At 38.8% G+C, this 21,036-nt stretch overlaps 1 protein-coding gene across 4 annotated transcripts in view; it reads right to left on the bottom strand.

Annotated features, from left to right (window-relative positions):
• Positions 1-21,036, bottom strand: part of GRIA2 (glutamate ionotropic receptor AMPA type subunit 2) — a 1,022,901-nt gene that overhangs the window by 106,241 nt on the left and 895,624 nt on the right. For all 4 annotated transcript variants that reach the window (XM_044062451.1, XM_044062449.1, XM_044062448.1 and 1 more), the window contains exon 12: positions 13,679-13,877. In XM_044062451.1, coding sequence (XP_043918386.1) covers positions 13,679-13,877 — 199 coding nt within the window. The remainder of the gene's footprint in view (positions 1-13,678; positions 13,878-21,036) is intronic.

Here is a 21,036-nt window from a genome sequence, read left to right as displayed (position 1 = left end):
CGCTAACTGGCTTACTGACAGAACTCATATAGTCAAAATAGGAGAATCCCCCTTCAACAGCAGACCTGTAGCCAGTGATGTTCTATAGGGATCAGTCCTGAGACCTTTACTGTTTGGAATCTATTTCTCTGAAGTACAAGCAAAAATTAAAGGTCTGTGGATGACAAAGCTTGCTGATTACTGCAAACTGGGAGTGGTCAAAGAATCTAAGAAGGATGTCAACATCCTACAAGAGGGTCTTACACAAACAAATAACTGGTGCCAAAGTCATAGTCTTAAATTTAATGCAAAAAAATGTACTATCATTCTTTTCAGTAAAAGCAAAGTTCCTGCTAACTACCACATCAATAGCAAAACCTTACGTACGCACTCTATGGTGGGAGACCTGGGCACACAAGTTGATAGCAACTTTACCTTTGACCACCATGTCTCCACAGTGATAAGAAAGGCATTCCATATTCCTCATCTCATACTTAAGGGCATTGCTTCCAGGAAAAAAAGATGTTATAACCTCCCTGTACCCTTCCCTCATCAGGTCAATAATTGAATACATCACCCCTTTTGGTATCTACCTTTCTAAGCACCTGCACCAATTGGAGAAACCACAAAGGTTTCTTACAAGGAAAATTCAAGGTCTTCACCATCTGTCCTATGGGGATCGTTTGAAGTCACTGTCACTTTATTCTTTTTCATACAGATTACTCAGAGGTGATCTCTGCCTTGCATAAAAGGCAATCTCTGACCCTGCATTACCAGGAATGCTTAATATCTGAAATTGAAATGGAACATGGGTTACTCACTCTAAAGACCTTAACCTGATATGTAACATTAATAAAACCTGCTGGAGGGACAGATTTGTCTCCCAGAGGTTACCACACCTTTGGAACAGACTTCCTGTTCATGTCAAACAGAGCACCTCATTGGCCCCCTTCAAATGCAATCTGGACGACTGGATGGGTGACTGTAAATTCACCCCAGGGTTTCAACCTGTATCCCACTTGGAGAGGGCAATAGGTGCTGATCATGGAAATAAGGGGTAGAATTTGGCTAGGCTTGTAAGGGCCCTAGGGCCATTAGCCTAGTAAGGTCCTATGACCCTGTGATTTATATAGATACACAGATCTCTTTCTCTCTCTTTCTCTCTTTTATACACACACACACACACACACACACATATATATATATATATATATATATATATATATATATATATATATATATATATATATATATATATATATATATATATTTATCCAACCTTTCAACCCCTTTTTTCCCATTTTTGCACATGGGTTTGGGATGTCACTTCAACAATGATAATCATCTAGAGTGAAGTTTTACTCCACCAGGTGACTAGCCCTGCCATGGTAGTTCTTCCACACCACTCACATGCATGCACACTCACACGTATAAATGATTTAGAGTATCCGTTCCACATACTACATGTCTTTGGAATGTGGGAGGAAACCGGAGCACCCAGAAGAAACCCACACAAGGACAGGGTGGACATACAGATGCCACACAGAAGGCACCCAAGCCGAGAATCAAACTGGGGAACCTCTTGCAATGAGACAACAATGCTACCTGCTGCGTCATTGTGCTACCCATGCACGCACACACATACACATAAGATTAAGGTTCATTTGAGCTGAAGTACTTTTCACCTAAAACACATTTCATCAGAACTATAAAATAGAAAAACACATTTCACTGAAAAAGCCAGATACACTAAATATATCTCTAAAAGCTTTTCTTGTGGCAGGGGCAAGCCCCTTGCACCATTCCTACAGCTTAAATTTACTAACATCAGAGTCACACAACCATGGAGAAAAGTGCTTACTCCTCACCCAGTGAATCACTACTGGGGTGCATACACAAACTTCTAGACATGGCAGTACAACATAACAATGGGCATTAGCAAGGCACTAATAATGATCAACACTAATTTCAGTTGTAATCACTATGCTTCAAAACCATATCAGCAGCCATTTTGTACAGACTTACATAGTTTTAATCAAACACGATTCAGTCATGTGTGATTTAAATCAGACGTGACACTTTTTTATCAAATGTACTTTAGATCAATTTTTATATATAGATAGATATAGATATATAGATAGCTATACATAAATATAAGTACATAGATATAACCATACATAAAATGTGTGATTAAAAGCATGTACCTTTACATTTTGTAGATGCTTCTGTATTCTGTTACTCCTGTCCCCATCCAAGCATGTTTTCAAAGATTACTTATATCCTTGATGCTTTGTCTGGGCTTCTAAAATTTCCATAAACCTGCCATATTCATGACATACACAAAAACTAAAATAAAGATTTGCACACTATGCATTATACATGCAAAGTGCAGACCCATACATAATCTTCAAAACCCTAGCCCACCTAATAAAAAAACATAACAAACAAATCTACACTTGGCATAAAAGAAAAATATAAAATAAAGTGATACAGCATATTTCTCATTTACTTTACTAAAAAAAAAAGGGTAAACTGCATACTCCTGACATGGTGTCAGTATACTCCAGGATGGTCTCACACAGACCAATGACTAGTGTATTAGTCATGGTCTCAAACTGAATGCAAAGAAATGCATCCTCATTCCCTTCAGCACAAATAATGTCCATTCACACCATCAAATCAATAACCTAAGTACCCATGAAGTGGTAAGGAACTAGGAATCACAGATTTATTATGACCTTAACTTCAACCACCACATGTCTACCATTGTAAGGAAAGCTTTTCATGTAGCTCACTTGATTAGTGAAGGCATTGTCTTGACAGCAAAAGAAGTTATAACCCCCCCTATACTCGGCACTTATCCGGCCTATAATTGAGTATAATGCCCCATTTGGTATGTACCGTATAAAGCACCTACAGCAACGACAGAGACCTCAGAGGTTTCTAACAAAGAAGATCAAGGGCCTCCAGCATGTGCCTTACATGGACCAACTAAAATCCCTGTCACTATACTCCGTATTATATAGACTTCTTAAGGGAGACTTATGCCTGGCTTACAGAGCAACCACGACCCAAACCTAATGAACTTACTGCATATCTGTAAATCAAATGGGTCTAGGGCCATCCATTCCAGGGACTTAAATATGGATTGTGACTTAAATAGGACATGCTGCAGGGACAGATTTATCTCCCAGAGAATGCACCATCTTTGGAACAGACTAACAGATCATGTGAGACAGAGCACTTCTATAATACTGTTCAAGAGGATATATATATATATATATATATATATATATATATATATATATATATATATATATATATATATATGGATCCCCTACACTACACCGACACATCACAAACCCGACAGCCAAAACGCGCACACCAAAACACCGAAAACACACAATACCGACAGTCCACATAACCGAACACCATAACACCGACTCACAACACACACACAACAAAAGCACACCAAAAACCTTACAAACCTACACTAAACCTTACATACACAACTATCTATGCACTAACCTTAACCCAAACTCTAACCCTAAGGTCCGTCACTATTGCACACTTACCTTACCCGCACCCTAACCCTAAAGTCTGTCACTATTGCACACTTACCTTACCCCCACCCTAATCCTACAGTCCATCACTATTGCATACTTACACAGTCACGCTCGTTTTGCATGTCGGTGTTTTCAGCATCGGGATTTCGAACTGTCGGATATTTCCGTTCAGTCTTCTGATGTCGGTGTTCTCGTTGGCGACATTTTGGTCTGTTGGTGTTCTCAGGTAGACCAAGATATATATATATATATATATATATATATATATATATATATATATATATATATATATATATATATATAAATGTATGTATTTATATACATCTGCCACAATGTCTCCTCAAGTTAAAAGAGTTACTATAGTTGAAGCCTTGACCAGATTAAAGCTTTAACCAGTCAAAAAAAAAAGTATATACACATATATATATATATATATATATATATATATATATATATATATATATATATATATAAAGTAATTCTTGTAGGGGTGTAAGCTCATTTGCACCTACTATGTGAGAGGTTTGCTCTCATAACCCTTATAAAAAAACAAAAATAAAACCCTCCATGTCTGCATAAGTACAGTGGAAAAGAAAACACCCACACAGTGAATCACTGCCAATCTACATATACAAATCACTTTGGCAGTGATTTTCTATTGAAAAGTCACCTCACCAAGTTTCAGATCACAAGTTTCAAATCAATGAGATAAAATCGGCTAGTCTGAAATGTCATCCAGTGAGAACTCATTAACTAGCAGGTTATCTATATATGAATACATACATATGCATACACACATACACACACACACACACACACACACGTATATATATATATATATATATATATATATATATATATATATATATATATAAATATAGATATATGAAATTGTATAGGACAGTAAAAAAACAGGCAAGAATATGCCAGCATGTATATCAAATAACACATTCAAGTAATACATGGACGTTGCTAAAAAACAGGACTATGTGGGTGTTTTAGTTAAGGTGCTCCATTTAGGGGGGAGTTCAGAAGACACTGAAAAAAAGTAAATCATATCTTTGTTTTCTAGGAACAGTATGCTAGTTGTTGAATTGTTAGTTTAGCATACAACACTGAATTAAAATAGATATAGATACATCTGTCCCATCTGTCATACAACTGGTACTGAGAGTCAGCAGTTTAAGGAACAGGGCATGAAAACAACCCTAGAAATATTCACAGATAGGTGCATGTTATGTAGACCATTTTGGTAATGGAGACAGATGCAATATTTACATATTCTGCAAGTGGCACTACACTGAGATACTGATATTATGATCCATAACATATGTAAAATTCTAGATGCATCTTACAATCTTCTATGTCCTCCCTGCATATTCATTTAGTTATTTATGAACATGTAGACGAAAGTGATTAATGTGGATTAAATGCACGTCATTTTTTTAAGAGAGTATTTTCATGGTCCAGTTACTGCGGTTCAGGTTTGGATTGTCCAAAGGCTGAATAAAGATGTCCCTTACTATGTAAACTTATGACCTTGGAGTTTAGGTAATGTATTTAAATTGTATGTAAGTATAAATAAACTATGGATTATGTTTTAGGAGAAAATACTGTATACAACAGAATAAAGTTAATTGATATATTTCTGGTTGACTGTACCTTTTTTCTCTTTTCTATTTTTTGGAACTATGTACAGTGAAGTAAAAGACAGTAAAATGAAATGAGTTTTATGAAGTAAGACCTTTAATAAAAGAGTTTTTCTTTATTAACAAGCATCATGAGAATTTGAACATGCCTCTAAGCCATTAGAAATTTGGCAGATGGGGCCTATATTTAAAGTATCATCCAAAAACTGCTAATTAGCCATTTGACACCCTCCCTCATGCTGCACTGAAGGGTACCTGCTGGACTACAAATCTAAGCATATGCTGTGGGGATGGTACTTTTACCTTTTTGATCTTCCAGATAGCAAAGGAACCACAAGCCCAGAAAAGAAGAAATACACACACAAAGACACAAGGAAATAAAGGTAATAAATTAAAGTAAAAGTATATGAACATTTAAGTGTCAAATCAAGCATGTAGAAATAATGCAAGGGTATAATAGCTTTTTCCTTAAAACTAGTATAAACTATAAGGGGCTGAAACATGAAAAAAATAAGATTCATTCTGTTATGTAAATGAAAACACTGGAATGGACTCATTTACCATCTGCATTGCATATTATCACCAGTGGAGATAGTAACTTCAACTCCACAACAAAAGATATGGGATTAAGATACTGATCTGCATGCTGAGAACTATGATAAATGGCATACAAAACAGATGTGTTGAGTATGACTCATTCTGAAGTTCACAAGTACTGGTATCAAAAGTTGGTACGTAGTAAGGTGGGATACTACATTAGTCCTTCTCCAGGCATGTGGATGGAGGATCTGTGGTACAATTAAGCTGCACCACAGATGTTGTGTCTTTCAGCTTTTCCCGTTTAGGGGTTGCCACAGCGGAACTCCTGTCCGCTAATGTTTGGTAGTTGATTTTTACATGCCGAGTTACCAGCCCTGATGCACAGCCTTCAATGAAGGTACGCCCATTCACGCATGTCTCCAAGCAGAAGACGCTCTAGCTGAGAATTGAACCGGACAGCATTTTACTGTAAGGCGACAATGCTACCGCACAGATACTAGTGCATTTATAAGCAGTATACTTAGGATACACTGAAGGGCAGCACTCTGTATCCTATTGTCTCAGAGCGAATCATTCCATTTGGAGGGGTGGTAGAGATTTATATTTAAGTTGCACAGCGATGCAGCACACTGAGCCCTACTTTTTAGTAGTGGAGACATAGCTTTGGTGCAAAACAGCACAGTGTGGTGTATCCTGGTTTTAAATACTGCACAAGGTGCTCTAGGGATGGCTAACTTAATGCAGCATATTCAGCAGCACAGTACTGTGTGCTCTTGTTTTAGCTGTGCACAGTGCATTTCAGGTTGTTAAGAAATGTTTATGCTAGGGTACAAAGTAGACTACACTATGCCCAATACTAATTATACTGCACCCAAAAAGTGAAAGGGGAACAGTTTAACACAGGATTGTATGGTACCAATATGAGCTCATGATGGAAGCATGTAATAGAAAGTGGGGTGGCAAGGTAGTATACAACACTGGTGTGAAACTATTAGGTAGCAATGTGTAGTGAAATGTAGAAATCTGGGGAAGTGGGTTGCTCCTACTCTACTATCCTTTGTTTACTCTGTGCCCATCTCAGTTCCAACCTTGATGCCATCAAGAAGCATGGAATTCTGTATGTTGCACTCATGTAGTGGGTTGCACTTTAAATACTGGGCACAAAGGATAACATTGTTTCTTCATTTTACTTAGTTCCCCAGTTTGGTTTTTGGCTGGGGTGTCTTCTGTGATAAATCTTCATGTCCCCTATGCCTACGCAAGTTGTCATTAGCTGTACTAGTTTTTTTCCCACATTCCAGAAATGTCTATAGATGAGTTTGCATTTCTTCAAACTGAAACTGATAAGACTAGTGGAAGCATTTAGGATAGAATCAGCCATAATTAGCATAATATTGCTAACGAAGAAATTTGCAACAGCCCTATGTTCTAAGACAAAAAGGCTTTTTATTATATTATACAAGCTAATTCATCCACAGTCAACAGATGAATTATGAATTCTAGGACACATGAAGATGACAGAAATCTCAGCAATGAACCCTGCCATCCTATCTGAGATATTTGAGAGCTGCACTGAATGATGGTCATCCATTTAAAATTTGGTCAAATGCGACGTACAGCTTTGGTATTAAACTTCTTTTTCTCCTAAACTCTTAAGATTTTTGATCAGACCAGCATTTGTAAACACCAGTTGACAATAGATAAATGTGTAATAAATTAATCCAGAACTTCAACCATGGCTACATTATATGCTCACACTTGTAGTAAATGATCATCTTTATCATGATCTAAAAAGAGATGTTCCAATATTGACATTACTTCACTTTTGGAGCTTTTCCATAAATCTCTAAGTTTGGACAGCTGAATGGCTGGTGATCATATCAGAGACTGAATAGGTTCCCCATCCATGTGAAGCAGAATCCATCCGTAGCTCAATTTAAGCTTAAACTTGACCAATGGATGTGAAATTGGTCCAACAGACAGAGGCAGACATTAATGCCCAAACTAACAGACCCCATAATCTCTGGAAAATTCCTAACATACCCCCTCCTTATAAATACCCGTGATACATAGTGACAAAATTGGTTTGGACTGTATGGCTTGGCTTATAAAGGTCCTGAAGGCCATATTATATAACTCTGAACAATGAACCTGTGAATCAGAGACTGAGAACTCAAAAATAACCTCAGTCTACCTCTCTTCTGCCTTTTTTCACATCTCTTCCCTCTGTTTCTGTATCTAATCCTCAACCACTGCTAATCCTTATTTTAGATTGTGAAGTAAAAACTGCATCAAACCCTCTAAGGTGATGCATTGCTATCATCATTCAAATTAGTCACAATATGACTCCATTTAGTCTCCATCCCTCTATCTAAATCAAGAACTGAACTATGGAAGTGACTTCCACCAATCTCGTCTTCACTTTAACACCTTTTGCTCTTCTGGGAAGTACAGCAACGTTGCCCCATACTAATGGGGTTGGGGTGACATAGATCTCAATGTATAACATATTCAAATATACTTACAAACAATGTTTTACAAATTGCCATAATTAAGATAAAAAGATTAGGGGACATGTTCTGCTGTCCTTGCTAAATTATTCATAGTCAGTATAACTATCATATCAGCACTTCTCTACAGATAGCCCATACTGGACCTAACCAGGTTAAAAATTTAAATAAATAAATAAATACTAGTTTTTTATTGCCATTAATGGAGGCTAGTTTCCATTTACTGACAAGGTAACTGAGAAAGTGTACCTTCTATTAGTGTCACGTTTCTCTTCATACATCCACTTGTTAGTCAAGTTCTAAAACGTGGGGTAGCATTGTGAATGCCATTACATACACTGCTGGCCTCACAGTATGAGAGATCTCTGATTATATCCATCCTAAACCTGCCTGCTCTCTTGTCTGATTTGGTATCACATAACATGGTATCCTGGTCAAGCACATGATATTCCACTGTGATCTCTTTTTGACAGTCCTCCAGTGGTTTGTTTCTTAACTGTTTTGGCATTCACTGCAGTCTGTCTCAAAAGGGAATTCTTCCTTAAGCCATCTACAATATTTGGAGTTTCTGCAGCACTCTTTTCTGGCTATAGTGCTTTCACTCCATATATAGCTTCACTGTGATGTACCTTATAGGCTCACAAGTACTTAGTAGGCTACGATCACTGTGGATCTTAGGAAGCCTAACCTTACATCCCCATGGTAGTCATTTGGCCTTTGTGTTTTATGTATGAATAACCCAGAAGCAGATTACACTTCTGCAAAGGGCAAGTAGTCTGCATTTCTAGGAGTGTGTTGTTTTACATTCCTCACAAATGTTCTACTTAATCCCTCTTAAAATGGGCAACTTTTTACACTTAATAATTACAATAATTAGATTTATATACAAATTTTATTTCAGAAAATGTATATTAATTCATGTTCATTTTTTCTGTCAGTGTCTCAGATTAATTGTACTAGCAGTTTAATACTGTCCGTGTGTATTATTTCGACATTTATGCCTGATTCTGTTGAGATTTATCCCTGCTGTATTGAGAGCCATGCTGTTTATTTATTTTTATTTTATTATTTTTTTTGAGGGGGGGGGTGACACAAGCAAAGTCAAGTCAGGCATTTTCAAAATTTTTGACATGCCGAACCCTAAGGGTTCACCATCACTGATATATTGGGACATTTACTTGTTGCCTCTATCCAAGAGGGACATAGGTGCTAATCCAGGGGTGAATTTGTGATTTCCCATTCATTTGTCAAGATTACATTTGAACAGAGCAGCAGAACAGATTTCCACTGCCATCAGCATTATGTTCAGTAATCAGCTTTACCTATACTCTTTTAGGAACGTATGATTATGCTTGCCTGCCTTGTAGTTGCCTGAGCTCCAGTCTGAGAATGGATGAACTTCAGTCATTTGAATCCATTTCTAAGAAAGGCTATGATTACACATGCAGCTTTACAGACTTTAATGTCTCTATTCTCATCTCTACGTGTTTTATGGTAGAAACAAGGTGGATTTTGTTTCATAGTTGTGTGATCTGGGTCTGTTCTTAGACAACATGCTGCCACTGAAGGAGTAAGTGGCTGCTGTTGTTAAAATGACTTGCCACCATCTCTGAAACATTTTTGCAAATTAAGCATCATTCAGTAGTTATGCATACTTTAATCAGGTCTATATCAGTTCATCAAAAACTAACTTCAGCGAATGGCTGTTTATCAAATATAAATCGGTGAACGGCCATTCATCAAACGTTCACATCAGCAAACATTTTTCATAGGGCAGTGAGTTACTTGGCCAACATACCAATCTCACTGACAAACTCTAGATGAACAGTGCAAGTTTAACAGCTTGGGCTGTCTATAACATGTATCCTGTACTATGCACAGCTTTAAAAACAGATTGCTATAAATGTTTTGAAGTTAATTTAGCACTGAATTTACAGCAGTTGTGACAAACTTCCTAAATGTAATGAGCTGTTTTTAATTGAAGAAGCAAAACAAAACTCTCCTTTAATTGTTTAATTTTAAAGTGCTTTAATCACTCTTATGATTTTTATTTTCATTGGCTTCAAGTGATGATGGTTTAGCCAGAAAGCACTGATGTATTTCACCCCTCGTTAATCCAAATGTCAACAATGCAACAGGTAATGATGAGTTTAAAAGTTTTTTTTATTCCTCAATATCCAACTTGACAGCTCTACTAAACCGCAGAGAGACAGACAGACTGCCAGTGGTTCACTAGATTCATTTAAACACCTCTGGCAGGCATTACATCCCCTGCCTTAATCCTATCCGTGGGACTTACTACCCTTTCAGCTTGAAGTATGGGTGTCAGAGCCTTATTTTAGGAGATTTCTTAACAGGGTTTACAGTAATACTTCCCATGCTATATATCCTTAATTAAGTGGATTTTTTTCATAAAAATGTAATTTTAACATATTAACACAGTTTTGTAACAAGCAGTATCACTTCTGTGTCACTGTTAGACAGAGGCATAGTATACTAACCTCGAAAAAGGGCATAGCAAAATTAATTTAAAATGGGTGGTGAAAGCCAAACACACTCTGGCTAGGCTTATAAATGCCCTAGGGCAGATAGCTTAGTATGAACCTATGAATCTATGAACCTATGAAGCCTTGATGTCTGTGAATATTCATTTACAGGAGTGACATAACTCAAAATGTTCTTTTATTCATAGTATTCCAGCCTTTTTACTAAAATTTATTTTTAATCCAGATCACTTGAGAAAAAAAAAAAGAAGTCGGATTCACTGTGAGGACTGCTTGGAGACTAATAAGACTAATATACTCAGTTGAGGGCTGCAATCTCCAACAGAAAAAGAAAGGTAATTAGTGCAGGTAGGAATGTAGTGTAGCAACTGCCTTCAATCAGAATTCTGCTGGATTCAGGGCTGTTTGAGGGTTATAAAGTCTCAAAATGTTTCCAAACAGAACAAAGTCTGAGGAGATCTAATGACAAATGTTGGCACATCATCCAATGGTTCATGGATTTTGATATATGGAGTTTAACCGTATTTATCTGTCTTAAAATTTGCAAACAAAAATGTTGCAATCTTAAGTGGAATAAAATCCTACTGTTTAAAGATAGTTACCTTTTTGGTGCTGTTCATGCCTAAAAGGTAAAAGGTGTATGAACTGAATGCATTGTCTATTTGTATGCATATTTTGAATTGTTTCTGTACTCATTTCACATCTTACTATGTTAGTAAAAGGCAGCATAATAAATAAATATATATATATATATATATATATATATATATATATATATATATATATATATATATAGCTTCCCATTTGATCTGTAAATTCAATTTATTATTAAATACAGAAAAATAATGCATGACATAGAATTCAAGTAAATGCCAGGAATTTGTGGAGTGCATTCTCACCAAACAATCTTATACCTTGAAGTCTCAACAAGCAGGCTCAAGCAGTCTTAATGACCACTATTAACAGCCACCATTAATCATACAAAATCATGCTTCAAAACTATATCTTCAATCTCATGGGATTACGTTTAGTGCTATCTCGGTAATATAATCAAGCAGTGTTGTCACCTTCACTTTCAACAGCATATTCCAGAACTTTCAAACTCTTCCAAGTATACAGCCTTCAAATAATCAGTATACTGACATTCTTTAGATTAAATCAGTTTAGGAAGTGCATAAAAACTGGAACCGTAATACTAACTTAGAAGATTTTTAATTTACTCCTGCAAAAACAATATTTTCAATGTCATCTTGGAATAGTTTACTGAATTCACTAAAATCTGTAACAGTGAGAGTAGTATGTATAGGCTAATAATACTGTGACAAATGCAAATACCCTCCTACTGTTCCTTATACTTCTTTTTATCCCTGACAGCTAGAATTCTATTACCACATCTAAACTGTCCAAAAATTGCTAAATGGGTTAACAATTAACAAGAATGTCAATAATTTTATAAGTGGAATAAACTACATTAGCTAAGTTGAGGCATTGTCTGTACTTCCAGCAAAAATCATGCTGTTTTTTAGTCTTTTATTTGCACCTGCTGTCTGTCAATCATCAGCTCTATCATGGCCAACGGATGCATTCCATACCTCTCAACTGTACAGATTTTCGCAGAATGTCCAGATTTTTGCCTCATATTTTTGGTGGGTTCTTCCTAAAATCTGTACTTTTCTGGCAAATAGCTGAGGATTGAAGTCATTAAATAATGACAAACATTTGAGTTTAAGAGTCCACATCCTCCAGAAAATTCATGCTAATGCAAAACCTATTCTATCAACTTTCTACGTTTATAAGAGCAATATTTAAAACCTGTCCCTATTTGTCCCATCATTTTAGACTTTGTCAAGATTTTTTTGCTCCAAGAGATTGAGAGGTATGACTCATTCCTTAAACTGTCTAGTTTTAACCTCACTGACTTCATTGTAGTATTTGTTCATGTGTTTAATTTTTCTGCATGGTATTTTATGGTCTTGTCTGAATGTCATAAAAAAGTATCACTCAGAAATATGACACCAAGTAACCTATTTAAAATATGAAAAGGTGTTTTTTTTCCTTCTCTATAATGATTTATATATCAGTATTTTGCCAGAAATTATATTTTCTGTTATTCATCTATAAATCATTTTCAAAACTATGCAGAATAGTTCAGGAAATAAAGTTACTATTTGTGTATAATATTACCTGAGTCTGCTAACCTTTCTATCTGTATATTATTTACATGTATGTTTGGCTTCTGCTACGAGTCAGCGAAGCTCAACATACCAAGGATCGGGATCCTCAAAATCTAAGTGTTTTTGCAGGGGTGCAAGCCCCTTTTCCTCCAGATGTTGGGGGACAAGCCCCCCCAACCCCAAAAGTTTATATATTTCATCTCAAGTGGCCACACCAACTTGAAGAAGGAGGAAATTACTCCCAAACACGCATCACTACTGGCGCATTTCACCAACAGTGATTTTCTATGGAGGCACTCTGATACTCGGCATCTTGAGCCACAGGTCATTAGTGATGGAGAAATATATATAGCTATTGTTCATTTTGACAAGAATATGGCTTCCAGTTTAATATTTTTTGCCCAATGTGACTAAGACTCTAACTTTTTCTCTTTTTACATGTGCTGTTTTCTTCCTATTTGTCTCACAAAAACAGACCCAAGCAAACACAAAAGCACACATGCACACACAAGATTATAAACACACATGCACCCATACCATAATCCTTACTGGCTCTCTCACTTTCTTATTGTTTTCTCCTATTTAATTCACATTATACTATTTAAACTGCAAAAGTAAACAGCATGTGTTTACCATGAGTGTTAAGTTGTGATATGAAACCATGCATTGTACAAACTCTCCAGCCTTTTTTTTCTCCATTAAAATGTTTTAAAGCACTTTGACAAACAAGCACACAAAGCAAGAAGAAGAACTCACCCTAAAAAATTCTTTTGTGGAGCCAGAATCCAGGGTTCCATAAGCAATTTCTGTTTGCTTTGCAAGATCTTCAGCACTTTCAATGGGAGACACCATGCGTTCGACTGTCAGAAAGGCAGCTAGGTTGGCCGTGTAGGATGAGATTATGATCAAGGTAAAGAACCACCATACACCTCCAACAATGCGTCCAGACAGGGACCTAATAAGAATAGCACAATGGAATCATAAAGGGAAAGACGTGTTTTCTTAAAATCACTATTCATGTCTGGCCAGAGCCTTACTGAAATACAGAAAATACAGAACTATGTTAATGTGTTTTGTGGTGCACTCTTCTTCCTCATGGAAGTACAGAGGAGACATATTAATATATCACCCTTTCTCACCTTTTGTTTAATATGACACTTTTGCATATTTCCACATACACCAAACTTAGATTCTGTGCAACATAGTTGTCTAAAATTAGCAGTGCTGATACTTTTTGAAGCAATGATATGTGTGTCTTACATTCTCACAAGATCTTAAACACAAAACAAAAAAAAAATCTTATCGATACTAGATATAGCAACCTCTTAATATTCTTGATTGGTATGACTCAACAACCACAAAAAAAGAGAAGTTACACATATAGACAATGAATTACAATTTACAGAAAGAACCTGCACAACTACATCATACACACTTATAGATGCTTAACTCCTGGGAAGCCATGTATTGTTTTATATGAAAGCAAACTATATGCATGGGTAAAGTGTCCAGAACCATGAAAGTTTGCTCTGCCTAGTTTGTGATAATTTCAGTAAGATTGTTTCTTGATTCTGTGTTTAACACAGAGTACGACAGTGAGACACATACAAAGATACATAAATAGATCGCAAAATAATTAATTTAGGCATATTTTGTGCTAACTTGTTTTGAGGAATTATACCATGAATAGTACCACATTTTGACAGAACTGAAAATCAATAAATATTTACTGTTATTTGCATCTGAAACTGAAACAATCAGCCATTTATATTTAACATTTAATAAAGAAACATCAGCTACAGTGTCTGGGCCAAGCAGTGTTAGTGTTCTTGGACATCAAGTAGAGTAAATACCGTTAGCTTTTACAACTCTTTGGAATGGCAGTTGCTGGGATCTGCTCTTCTAACATTCCTGTCCTGAAACAGCTCTGAATCTTTTCAAGCTTACTTACACTTACCATCATCTTTATCTACACAATAAAACAGAGTATCAGAATAAGAAGGCCACATAACCAGTTGTCTGCCACAGAAGGGATTCCTAATGCATAGCACAGTCCCCAGTGGCCAAATCTTGTCAGGTTGAACAAACCCAGCCATTCATCAATGGACTGGGTTCACAGATGATTTGTTTGTGTTGACTGTGATCCCCAGAAGACTCGTTAACCTCAAAAAGTAGTCTTTTGCTAGAGAAAGTAGATGCTTGTTAGGGGCAGTAAGGAGCCAATCATCAAGGTATGGGTAGATCTGTATTCCCTGAAGCCTCAGGTGAGTTGCTACTACTGCCATAAACTTGGGGAACACCCTGGGGGCTGTGGTGAGACCAAAGGGGAGAGCTCTAAACTGATAATGATTCACCCCTAGATGGAAGCAGAGAAACCTCCTGGAATGTCTGTGCATCTTTGTGTGATAGTACGTGTCCTGGATGTCTATGAAGCACATCCAGTCGTTCTCCTGCAGGTAAGGCATAATGGATTGCAAGGTGACCATCCAGAACTTTTCTTTGGCAACTGTCAGGTTCAAGGTTGAAAGATCCAGAATGGGTCTTAGGTCCCCCGTCTCTTTTGACACTAAAAAGAACCTGAAATAGATGCCCAATCTGGACTGGTCTGGGAGGATGGATTGGATGACTTGCTTCCTTAGCAGCTTTTCTATTTCAAGTGCTGCAACCTCCCTTTGCATGGGTTGAACATCTGGGAGGTGTTTTGGGGAAGAAGTGGTACCATGAAGGGAATGGAGTAGCCTCTGAATATGATTTGTAGAACCCAACGGTCTGTTGACATGGACTCCGATGCCATTAGCTGTAATGAAAAATGACCCCTGACTGCCTCCAGAGACAAGCAGTTGGACAACCACTCAGGGCTGCTGCATGGGCCCACCCAAGAAAGGTTCTCGAGACCCGAAATTTCTCAGACCTCCTCTGCCTCTGAGCTGGCATCTGTCATAAGCCCATCTGCCTCCGGGGGAAGACGAGTCCGGAGTGCCTTGAGAGTACTGAGATTTTCAGAACCACATCTTCTTTTCCCTTGCTGATTCCTTGAGAAGGATCTCTGAGGGTTAGAGAAGTGGATCCCAATGGCAAACAGCATCTTCCCATTCTTCTCACTCTGGACAAGTGTCTCATACATGGACTTCCCAAACAAGAAAGAACCATCATAAGGGACATTGGCAAATGATGCCTCGAAGGGTTCCATAAATTGGCACAGCCAGAGCCAGGCATGTCACCTCATGGCAATGCCAGAACCGGCAACCCTTGCTGCTCCTTCAGTTGCAAGCGAAAGGAGGTGCATGGATGTGTTTGATACTGCATTCAGAGTGACCATCCGCACGGAGAAAGTCTGTTTATTCTTCGGTGACATGGACTCAATGGTTGATTCAGCCACCTCCTTCACCAGGTCCCACTGAAGTCAAACAACATGGGCCAAATAATTCAGCGCCCTTATGGAAAAGGTAGCTGACATGCAAACTCGCTTCCCCAGATAGTCCATCGCCAATGACTCTCAGTTGGGAGGATGAACCATAGAACTTTCCTGATCCAGTTCTTTTTTGGTGATGGGTGCCACCACCATAGCTTCTACTGGGGACCCCTTACTCTAGCTAGTCCTGTCAGAGGGGAGACTCAAAATTTTATCTGGGAATTTTGGAATAGGCTTCACAGTGTCCGGTTCCTTCCATGCCCATGTAGTAATAAGGTCCACTAAAGGATCCATGGGAGGGGACACCCAGAAAGTAGATGGGCCCATGCCAAAAGCCTTCAGGAATACTGACTCATCAGAGGAAGGCTTTGGGGAGCACTACCCCCCCCCTTTGGGGAAGGAGTTCCATGATGTCTCCGAAGGAGATATTGTCGGGGGGGTGACCTGGGAAAGCCTTCCCCTTCCTCCAAATCAGTGTCCTCAATGAGGGACTCTGGGGAGGAGTCCAGGTGCCTCTTTTTGCACATCCGTTTGTGAGGTAAGTCTTCGGTGGGACTCTCCGGAGCAGACTCGTAAACAGGGGGTTTCTCTCTGATGGGTGCTGTTTGGGGAAAATCGAGCACGGGATGTCCCTGTGAAGACAGGATGGTCGAGCCGTACCCAGAACCGAGGGAGCTGGGACAGAATCCAAAGATGAAATTGTCAGAGGCCTCAACCCCATCGAGAGGACCCTCTCCACCACATTGAAGGCCGAAGGAAAGCGGGCATCCCCAGAAACAAACAAAGGAGCCATCCTCATTGGGTCCAATGGGGGAGTCGGAGCCGAGTCCAACGGAGTCACGATGACGAGGGGAAGGCTGTGCTCAGACAGACTCAGAGTCAACAGCACCCTCTCAGCTCTGATGGCAAGGCTACAGCTCCTAGAGCTCAGATCCAATGGATCTGCCATGCTCAAGGCCATGACCGGAGTCGAGGTACTAGGTACCATCGGCACTGGCCCTCCAAACCCAAGGGCTCTTGGATCCAAAGACTCCAAAACCAGGGTCAGATTGAAGAAGGAGCAATGGGAGCAAAGAAGGGCTGAGAACCTCCCATTCCAGAGGGAGAGGGGCTGGCAAAACCCTCATCTGGATCTGTGTACAGATAAACCTCCTCATCATCCTGTCCATCACTGACTCTGAAAGACTGCAGGTGGACCGGGACAAGGAAGCCACTGACACCAGCTGGGAGTGCCAGTGAGTGGAGACTCTCAAAGGAGCCCTAGACACCATCGGCTCGGGGCAAACCTCGGAGAATGGGGTGCTGGGCCTTGGAGGAGTTCTAGTCTTGGCTGGAGGCCCCCAGTGTTCCCCAGTGACCCGAGCGGTCAGGGGACCACTTTTTGGGCCTATCCTTCTGCCTTTTGTCTGAATCCAAAGGCCTAGAGATGAGGATATGAGCCCCAGAGGCCTGAGAGGGCAAAGAGATGGTAGCGGCCACTACCATTGAAGACGAGGGAGAGACAGCCATTCCTGAAGCTGGCAAGAGCCCTTTCATTATCAATTTAGCCCTCTTGTCTTTGAGGGCTCTGGGATTAAATCCCGTGCAAATAGTGCAGGCTGTAGACAGGTGAGGCACACCCAAACAAACAACACACAGAGTATGGCCATTGGCCGGTGACACCTTATGGCCACACTCTGCGCATTTCCTGAAGACAGGCTTTGAAACATAAGCCATGTCTAAGGAAAACCTGAGAGAACACGCACATGCACACACTAGTCTAACTGAGGGGAATAAGAAGGGGATACAACAGACTAACAAAGTATCTTATTTATTTATTTTTTTGACCGACAATGTAGACGCGGGTGTAAGAGAGGAAAAATAATATTAGCCGAAGCTAACTAACACTTACCCAAAGACCACTAACTCACTTGGAGATCAAGACCATGCTGCTGGCTTGGAAAGCAGCAAACGAGATCTGTGGGAAGGAAGGAGACTGAGGGGTATTATTGGTAAGGGGAGGGGCTTGGAGCTCAGATCAGTAGCTGTTGAAGCAGGCCATCTCGGATCTGATCCAGATCTGAATACCCACAGGTTGATGACCAAATGAAGTCAACTACTTCAGATCCTGTTATTTTAACAAGTTCCCAAGTTTATAAGAGCAATATTTAAAATCTTTCCTTATTTATGGGCCTTTGTCCTCATTATTTCTGGCTTTGTCCAGATTTCTTGCACTGAGAGGTTGAGAGGTATGATGATATTCCTGAAACTAAATGCTGAAATGTTACCCAAGGCAATGCATAGCTGAGGGGTTTTCCTTTGTTAAGGATCATGATTCTTCTTATAGCGACACACATTTTGAATTGTTTCTATAATAATTTTTACATGTTCTTACTATGTATATAGCTTCCCTATAGCAGAACCTATAACAGTTTTAAGCACAGATCTCATCTTTCCCTGATTTTCATTGTTGACCCTGATTTTGCAGGCGTATTATGCATAGATAGTTTTATTAAATAAAAAAAATACAGTCTTAAGGAAAATTATGTTTGCAGTATGCAGACTGATGGGAAACGGTTTTCCTCTGTGTGTCTGTGTATATTAGTGTGTTTGAGAAAGGGCTTTCTTCTGTGTGTTTGTGCATATATGTGTGTTTGTGTGTATGTGTGTGTGTCTTTGTATGTGTATGTCTGTGTGGTGTTTTCACAACGATTCCATGGCAGTATGATCCTCAGCATTACAAGACTATTACACAAAGATTGTGAGAACTATATATGCTAAGAGTATGGATGACATTCCTCCAAGTATTTCCCCTAGATTGAAGTGCAGCAAACCTCTGTGTTAATACATACAATCAGTACAGGTGTAGTACAGGTGTCACAGGTGCAACCTTCACATCAGGAGGAGAAGCATGAGTGCTGCTCTCTGCAAAAACATTTTAACAGTGTAATAGCAAGTATCAGTTTTCACTTTTTTTAATGTAAAGATCATTGTTTATTTTTCAGTACTGCAACTCTTAGGAGGTCGCACATTTATTTTAGTGAACCATATTTTAGTATGTCACTGAGTATGTCTCCTGGGGACTGCATCACTACTCTGACACGATCACTTTTTATAATAGCCTTTACCATGCATGCTTCAGTATCATTTGAACTGTTTATATTAGGTAGGAGATTCAAAGTGTAACAGCCTCCTACAATAAAGTGATTGAAGCTCAGTCATTAAATGTAGCCTTCCTTTGAGAAGACTAATTTTGGTTGCTTAGTTTCACTTAAGTAAATAAGGCCGTGGTGGTGCAGCGGTTAGCATTGTTGCCTCACAGCAAGAAGTTCTCCCGTTTGATTCTCAGCTGGAGCTCCTTCTGTGTGGAGTCTGCATGTCCTCCCCATGGTCGAGTGACATTTAAAGACATGCAGGTAGGTGCGTGCATGAATGGGTATGCTTTCTTTGGAGGTTGGGCATCGGGCTGGCAACTTGGCACTGTAAAAATCCACTACCAATCATTAGCGGACCGGAGTTCCTCTGTGGCGACCCCTAACCGGGAATAGCCGAAAGGCATTAATTACTAGTTTCACTGAAGTAAATGGTATTGAATATCTCTTAATCAGTATAACCAAAAATCCCCAGTTATTCTTCTAAATTATAATCTGTCCTTCATAAGACTTTGATTTCATGGTAAAGCTGTAGTAACCAGAGCACATTAATAGTGTTATAGAAATGATATTCATAGGAGTATGCATTCTAGTACAAGTTACCAATCTCTCAGTTTTCTACTTTAATATTAGCAATATTTTAAAGATTAGCATGATCTGGGCATTTTTGACTGATAATTTTCCCTTTGTTTCTGACTGTGACGAAAGAGTTTGAGAGCTATTGAAAAATAGCTGAGATGCACATTGGTGGGCTGACAGTAGGAAAAGAAAGGGTTCCAATTTATGTTTCACAAAGAAACAAAAATTGCAAGTAGAGGAACTAAAGGTCCATGTAAGCAAAACCTTACAAAAGAACAGCGAGAAAGACTTCACAGACCACCAGAGTGTAGTAAAAACATAAAACTTTAATACAAAATGTAAGCGCTTTCAGGATGCACACTTGGTCAGACATATACAAGAGAACAAACAAAAACCTTTTTAAAAGTATTTAAAAATCAATAAGCCAATGAGCATCAAGATCTACTCATCTAAGTCACAGGTCTACGCCTCCTAAGAAGAGGTTTTAAAAGTACCACTCCATTGAGTCCTGGTCTTCTGTAGGCACCTCGCCTTACAATCCACTGTACCTCACAATATTTAGTCTGAATGACAAAATCACCCCCTCTGGCATTCACCTTAACCAGTTGTAAAACCATAAACGTAAAGTGGTGTCCTGGATGTTCTTTCATAGGTTGAAAGAGAGCATTATGTGTATTGCTCAAACGTATGGCTGATAGATGTTTCAAGATCCTATCCCTAAGTTTACAGTTGGTCTTCTCAACATAAAATGATGTGTAGCACAGGCACCTAGCCAGGTACACATTCACTGAATTGCAATTTGCCAGAAGTTTAGGTTTAAATACCCTGTGGTCAATAGGATGCACAAATTCCTGAACTCTAGATATTAAAGGGGGTGTTTTACAGTACTGACAGGGATACGTACCCATTTTGCCTGCTTGCTGTTCAAGAACCTTCTTCTTATCATAGTTCTTGTCACACAAGATCTGTTTAAGATTCCTGTTCTTAAAAAC

Source organism: Protopterus annectens, chromosome 2.part1, assembly GCF_019279795.1.
Source record: "Protopterus annectens isolate FY-2018-M chromosome 2.part1, PAN1.0, whole genome shotgun sequence".
NCBI lineage: Eukaryota > Metazoa > Chordata > Ceratodontiformes > Protopteridae > Protopterus > Protopterus annectens.
Note: the sequence above shows the minus strand (reverse complement) of the source record. Positions and strands in the feature narration are given on the sequence as shown.